Genomic DNA, 6,932 nt, shown 5'->3' with positions numbered 1-6,932 from the left:
TTGCGGTTACGCAAAATTGGTTGATGAGGCGCAAAGCACGGTCGCCAGGGACTTGATGGCCTCTGAGAGGATCAAGTGATTGGGCTGATTGGTTGACGGTGTCGTGGTTGACTGGGGTTTGCGTTGAGGCTTGCGTTGAGGCTGTTGGTGGTGTCTTTGGCCCTTGGGCCTGTTGGTTTTTCTGGCTTTTTGTTGTTGCTGTTGCCCAGCTGACACTTGGTTACGCTGGCCTAGGCGTGATTTGACGCTTACGTTGGGCCTTGCTGGTTTTCGTTGGGACTGAGATGAGGTGGATTGGCCATTGTTGGGTCTTCTTGGCTCTTGGCGTTGATGTCTTGATGGGGTAGATTGGTTGGTAGCGCTGGAGTCTTTGGGTTTTAGGGCTACTTTCCGTGGGTGCAGCATTGTATGGTGCTGGAACCCACATTTCCTGCAAGTTTCCATCGACTGGCAATCGTCCACAATATGGCTTTTGGCCAGGCAGTTCCGGCAGTACTTGTGCCTTAGCACTGCCACCCTTCTGTCCTCCACGGTCATCTTGATGAATTTTGGGCAGTACCGGAGGCCATGGCGGTTTTGGCACAGAGTACATTTGTACACTTCCTGGGCACGCATTGTAAATCTGAAAATGAACCGAGAGGTGAGTGAGATGTCTATGAAGGGATGAAATGGAAAATGAAATGAGATGGGAGGGTTGAAAAGCAGAGATTGTCATGCATCGAGATAGCAATACACTGGGTCTATTATTGGGGTTGATCGAGCAAGGGCAAGTGGCACAATTTGACAATCGGTCGAGTAATGATGCCCGAGGCGATACGGACATCGGCTATTCTTACATTTTCATCGGGACCATTATGCGTCCTAGCCACTCTTCCGAGTCGCCAGTCGCTAGGCGGCAGTAGATCGTCCATTACGACTACGAGATCGCCGACCTTTATATTGGGAGAAGTGGTTTTCCACTTGTATCGCTTTTGAAGAGCTTTGAGGTACTCTTCTTTCCATCGAATAGCGAACTGGTGATGTATCGCCTTCAGTCTCTGCCACCTGTTTATAAGGGAGAGGTCTGGAGCAAGAGGCTCGGGAAAAGCCACAATTGGTGAGCCTTTCAAAAAGTGTCCGGGAGTCAAAGCTGTGAGGTCGTTCGGATCCTCAGAGACAGCAGAGATTGGACGGGAGTTTAGAACTCCTTCAATCCGAGCGAGAACGGTAGCGAATTGCTCGAAAGTGAAGAGATGAGCGCCTGCTACTCGTTTGAAATGGTGTTTGAATGACTTCACGGCCGATTCTCAAAGGCCACCCATATGTGGAGCATGGGGGGGTATAAACTGCCACTCAAAGCCTTGGGTAGCGTACTTTCCAGCAATGTCACTCGCTGCTACCTGAATGAAACTTCTGAATTCTTTCAGCATCTTTCGACTTGCACCTACGAAATTTCTGCCATTATCCGATACTACCTTTCTAGGTAGGCCTCGCCTCCCAAGAAAACGAGAAAAAGCGGCCTCAAATGCCGCCGTGGAAAGCTCGGAGCATGGCTCCAAGTGTACGGCCTTGGTGGCGAAGCACACGAAAATGCTCACATAGCCTTTCAAGAGAGGGGATCGGCGTAGAGATGAACTTTTAATCTCAAAGGGTCCTGCAAAATCTATACCAGTCACGTGAAATGCTGGTGTAATGGTGCATCTGTCAGGAGGGAGCGGAGCCATTATCTGGACGCAAGATCGTTTCCTGAATATGATGCAGGTTTTGCACTTATGAATAATGCCTTTCACCCTTGGTTTGAGACGTGAGATGTGAAACTCCGTTTGAATCATCCGGCACATGAGGATGCATTCACCGTGAGCGAGAAATTCGTGCAAATGGAGTAGATATAAATGGCAAAGCCGAGAGTTCCCAGGAAGTATGATGGGGTAACGTTCATTATAGGGTAAAGAACAGGCAGCGAGACGACCATTCACACGAAGGACTCTTTCCTGGTCTAAAAAGGGATTTAGACAGAGCAGTGAGCTTTTGTTGGACAATTCTTCAGATCTACTGATCTGCTTGTACTCCTCTGGGTACCATTTCATCTGTGCCAACATTATGAGGCGAAATTTTGTGCGTTTTACCTCCTCTTGGGTAAGAATCGAAGAGGAAATCCTCGTGGTACCCCTGCGTCCACTAAGACAGTTATGACAGAATCTAAGCATATAAGACACTACTCTCAATGCTCGGGGATATGACGAAAATCTAAGCAAGATGTCCGGATCTTCTACCGTTTCGTGCATAACCTGAATATTCAGGCGCTTTCTCATTTCGGGAGAGATCAAAGGGTTTCTGTCTGGCCATTCTGACGGTGGGTTTGTCAGCCAATTCGGGCCATGAAACCAAAATGAATTGCAAGCGAGGTCTTGCGGCCTACAGCCTCTCGTACCGAGGTCGGCTGGATTGTCGTGGGTGGGTACATGTCGCCATGTTCCCTCTGGTAGAAGATCATGAATTTTGGAAGTTCGATTTGCCACGTATGTTTCCCAGGTCCATGGTGGTTTTGTTAACCAACCAAGAACAATAGACGAATCTGTCCAAAGCGTGATGCCACTAATGTTCATGTCGAACGAGCACACCACATAGTTGACAAGTTTCGCTAGGAGGAAGGCACCATTGAGTTCCAAACGTGGAAGGCATACAGGCTTCAGAGGAGCCACTTTACTTTTCGCCACGAACAAATTCGAGAACACTACAGACTTGGAGGTCTGACACCGAATGTATACGCATGCACACATTGCCGCTTGAGATGCGTCAGAGAACCCATGAATCTCCACGGTATCAGAGGGATGGTACTGCAGCCATCTGGGAACGGAAATCGACCCAATGTGACCCAAGTCAGAGACCAGAGAATTCCATTTTCCCAGAGTTTCCGAGCTTAGTTCGTCATCCCAATCCAGCCCTTCAAGCCAAAGTTGCTGCATCAGAATTTTCGACTTGATCACTACAGGAGCAACCCATCCTGCAGGATCGAATAGTTGAGCGACGGCGGAGAGAACTTTGCGTTTGCTCATAGGCTGGTCGGTTGGAATAGCGCTGAGGGTGTAACTGAATGAATCAGTTAGGGCATTCCATTTGATACCCAGAGTCTTGGTAGTGCTAGAGTCATGGAAACGCAAGAAGTCTGAGTTATATAGACTTTCGGGTGGGAGGTTTGCCAGTAATTGTGGGTCGTTCGCGGTTAATTTGACAAGGGGAAACCCTGCCTGCGCAAGGACCGAGATTATGTCCCCTTGCGCTTGAATGGTGTCTTCAATAGAGAAGCCTCCGGACAAAATGTCGTCGACATATGTCTCTTTCCTCAATGTCTCTGCGACATTGGGAAATTTGTTCTCAGAGTCAGCGGCCAGTTTCAAAAGGGTGCGGATGGCTAAAAACGGGGCGCAGTTGAGGCCAAAGGTAACCGTTTTTAGTTCGAAATCTTTTACCGGTCCCGTAGGATCCGGCCTGAAAAGTATTCGCTGATAGGCTCTATCGATTGGATGCAACCATATCTGCCTATACATTTTTTGAATATCCCCGCAGAATACATATCTGTATCTGCGCCAGCCGAGGATAACAGATGTCAAATCGGTTTGTAGCGTAGGCCCAGTGTGCAGCACGTCATTCAGAGAGTATCCAGATTTGCTCTTACGAGACGCATTAAACACAACTCTCACCTTTGTGGATTTATGCTCTGGACGAATGACGGCGTGGTGAGGGAGATAAAAGGAATTGTATTTCCCATAACAGTTTATCTCCTGAGAAGAGGTTTCTTCAGCATGACCGAGAGAAAGGTACTCGCTTAACACTGAATTGTACTCTGTATTTAGCTCGGGGTCATCAGAGAGCTTTGTCTCCATACGATTGTATTGAGCTAGAGCGAGAAAGCGAGAAGAGCCGAGAGACAGGGAATCGGAGAACTCTGCCTTGAAAGGCAGTCTCACGATGTATCTACCATCCGGGGATCTGGTGGTAGTTTTAGAGTAGAACTCTTCGCAAAACTGATCTTCCTCACAAAGAGGGGGAGCCATGGGTACCTCTTCTTGCTCCCAGAATTTTCTCAGAAGTTCGCTTATTTTTATATCCTCGGATTCAACCACGTTAGTGGAAAATGAGAAAATTCTTTCAGTTTGCATTGGACCGCTCAATACCCAGCCAAATACTGTATTGTATGCTGAGGTATCGCCACATACGTTCTTTCTGATTCCTTCCATGCTGATGAAGCGTTCAGAATCATTGCCTAAAATTAGGTCAATTTGAGCGGATTTATTGAAGTTTGGATCGGCTAAATCAAGTTCCTCCAGATCTGAGGGATTTGAAACTTCAAATGAAACAGAGGGTAGCCATTTTGTCATTTTAGGCAGAACTATTGCCGAGACTGTGAAGCGAACATCGTATTTTTCAGCGACAATGACGAGTTGGCATTCCTTTTCCGAAGTTTGAGTCTGTTCTCCAATACCAAAAATTTCGAAGTGCGCTCTGGAAGTGGGAATTTGCAAGCGCTTCTGAATTCGTTGGGTTATAAAGGTTCGTTGAGAACCGGGATCAATCAGGGCTCTCAAAGTGAACAACTCCCCTTGATGTTCAACACGAACTAGAGCTGTTCGTAGTAAAATCGTCTCGTTGTTGGATGAGAAATTAGCCTGAACATGAGAGGAGCGATTGGCGCTTGAAGTGGAGGGAGCTTCATTAAGAGAGGTGTCTTTTGGGCTTACGCCCGAAGATTTCGCGTGACTCTTGTTGTCTTCGTGATTAGAATGATTTGGGCGATCATCAGTCTTCTCTTCTGGCTTACCCCTAAAGTGCAGCAGAGTATGGTGTGGCTTGTGACATATGATGCAAGTGTTTATACTCTTGCAATTTGTCTTGAGATGAGACGAGGAGAGGCAATTCATACACAACTTATGCCTGTGTGCAAATTCGTTGCGTTGTTGTGCGGAATATTTCCGAAATTGCCCACAGCTTCTTATAGTGTGGTCGGAATTGCACAGGGGGCAAGAAGAGCTTAGCTTTTCTTGCGAGTGGTAAGTTTGTATCTTACCACTGTTCTGAGACGGGAGCGAACCTCTGGTTTTCGTGGCCTTCATGCTCGAAAGGCGTTCCACGATTTCATAGCGGCTGATGAGAAATTCATCCAGCTGGTTCCAAGTGGGAAGCTCACGGTGAGATGTGAGAGACTGTTCCCAGAGAGCCAGTGTTTCATCTGGCAACTTGGTCGATACCAAGTACAACAAAATTGGATCCCAGCTTCCAACATTGACGTTAAGTGTCCTGAGGGTGCAGAGACAATCGTTAACTGTGGATTGAATCCTGTGAATTGCTTCACTGTTCTCCACAGTGGCAGTTGGGATACTGAAGAGAATCTTCAGTTGATTGTCTACTAAGACTCGCTTATTTTCATAGCGAGCCTTCAAGGCACTCCAAGCAAGATCAAAGTTCTCATCGCAGAGCGCATATCGCTTGACTATGGCACCGGCGTCACCTCTAGTCTTATTTCGCAGATGATATAACTTTTGAGCTCGGGTCAATTTTGGATGGTCCGCGTAGACCGCCGTGAACATGTCACGAAATGACGGCCATTCTTCATAACCTCCCTTGAATATCTCGGTATCACAGGGAGGGACTTTGATGTAACTGTCAGCAACATCATGAGACGAGTGATTAGCGGCTGGTTGGGGAATATAAGCCGGAATAAGGCTGTGCCTTGCATTCTGGCGAGTATTTCCACCAGATATTCTTAGCATATCGAGTATTTGGGATCTCGCCGTATAATAGGCCTCTGAGCTGGCATTAAAATTAACCAGTGCGTTGTCTCTAAAGTCCTTCGAATTGGTACCTCTCGGAGCTAGCATAAGACTCTCATATGTAGTCTGAAGTCGCTGCCACCTATGCTCCAAGTCCTCCAACCTTACTTCCAATACCGAATCCGTTTGATCTTGGATCTCACACTGCTCAAACTGAGTGCAGAAGTTGATCAAATGATCACAATCAAACAGGAACTTGTCATTACTTAACGAGGTCTGCGCTGGGGGAGCAGCACCGGTATTGGTATCAGATACCGAAGGTTGGGAAGTGAGATTCGCAGATGCCTTTTCCACGCTCATTTTGTACCGAGTTCGTACAACGCTGAGCAAGAGAACTAGTAAGAGAAGAGTACAGAGTTTTCAGCTCTGGTTTGAGATAGGGATGTAGATGAATTATTTGTGTGAAATGTGGTTAGAAATCTCTTGGCCTTTGAAAACACAAGGAGTGTAAACGATTTCGATTTGCGGTTGAAATTTATAGCGAGTGCAAAGCTTCGATGGGTAACCAAATCGTTTTAGATAGAAAGAGCGGTGATAAGATTCTGGACTAGTAAAGTAGCGGGTTCTGCATTAAATGCCAAAAATATAATTTAAAAGTCAGAATCTTCTTTGCGGTAGTCTAATGGGTAGTCTTAGACTTCAAATATGAGAACATCAAAGGCAAGATTTTAGCGTTATTTCAAATAATTCATAGCTCTACGAACGAGGGACTCAGATTCCTTCTATGAACATATCCAGAGAGATGAGCGGTTCTGAATAATCCAACTTTTCATTGAACTAGAAAGTTATGTACAACAGTGAATGAGAATTCACTCAAAATTGAATTTTACTGGGAGACGAATATATTGTTCTCGTAGATAGATTCACGAGTTTGCGAATGTTTCAACGGAGAAATTTCCGTTTTTTTTTTTTTTTTTTTTCGAAATGATGACAAACAACTATGTATGTTTGATGCAGATGGGATTTACCTCAATTTATGGTTTCTCAGTGGACGGTTTCGAAGGACCCTGACCAACTTTGGGGGGTTCCAGTTAGACGCAGAGGGGGGGTAAGTGGAATGAGAGAGCGGATGACGTCACAATTGGAGTTCCCTTGGGGGATGATGTGTGGACTGTAGTGTAGGTG

General features: G+C 46.3%; 1 protein-coding gene across 1 annotated transcript; it reads right to left on the bottom strand.

Annotated features, from left to right (window-relative positions):
• Positions 1 to 888: 888 nt before the first annotated feature.
• LOC131994743 (uncharacterized) lies at positions 889 to 6,107 on the bottom strand. The gene is made up of 2 exons (XM_059361609.1): positions 1,455 to 6,107; positions 889 to 1,044 (listed from the first exon to the last, which is right to left on the bottom strand). Exons 1-2 carry the CDS (start codon positions 6,105 to 6,107, stop codon positions 889 to 891), a joined length of 4,809 nt encoding a protein of 1,602 aa, XP_059217592.1.
• Between the last annotated feature and the right edge of the window lie 825 nt (positions 6,108 to 6,932).

Source organism: Stomoxys calcitrans, chromosome 2 (assembly GCF_963082655.1).
Source record: "Stomoxys calcitrans chromosome 2, idStoCalc2.1, whole genome shotgun sequence".
In the NCBI taxonomy this organism is placed as follows: Eukaryota; Metazoa; Arthropoda; class Insecta; order Diptera; family Muscidae; genus Stomoxys; species Stomoxys calcitrans.
Note: the sequence above shows the minus strand (reverse complement) of the source record. Positions and strands in the feature narration are given on the sequence as shown.

What these genes read in the sequence shown, in the direction of transcription:
- LOC131994743 (XM_059361609.1), bottom strand. Translation starts at nt 6,107, where the DNA reads ATGAGCGTGGAAAAGGCATCTGCGAATCTCACTTCCCAACCTTCGGTA. An exon ending in GGCGAGGCCTACCTAGAAAG is followed by an intron (nt 1,045 to 1,454) that starts GTAGTATCGGAT and finishes CCTTATAAACAG; the next exon opens with GTGGCAGAGACTGAAGGCGA.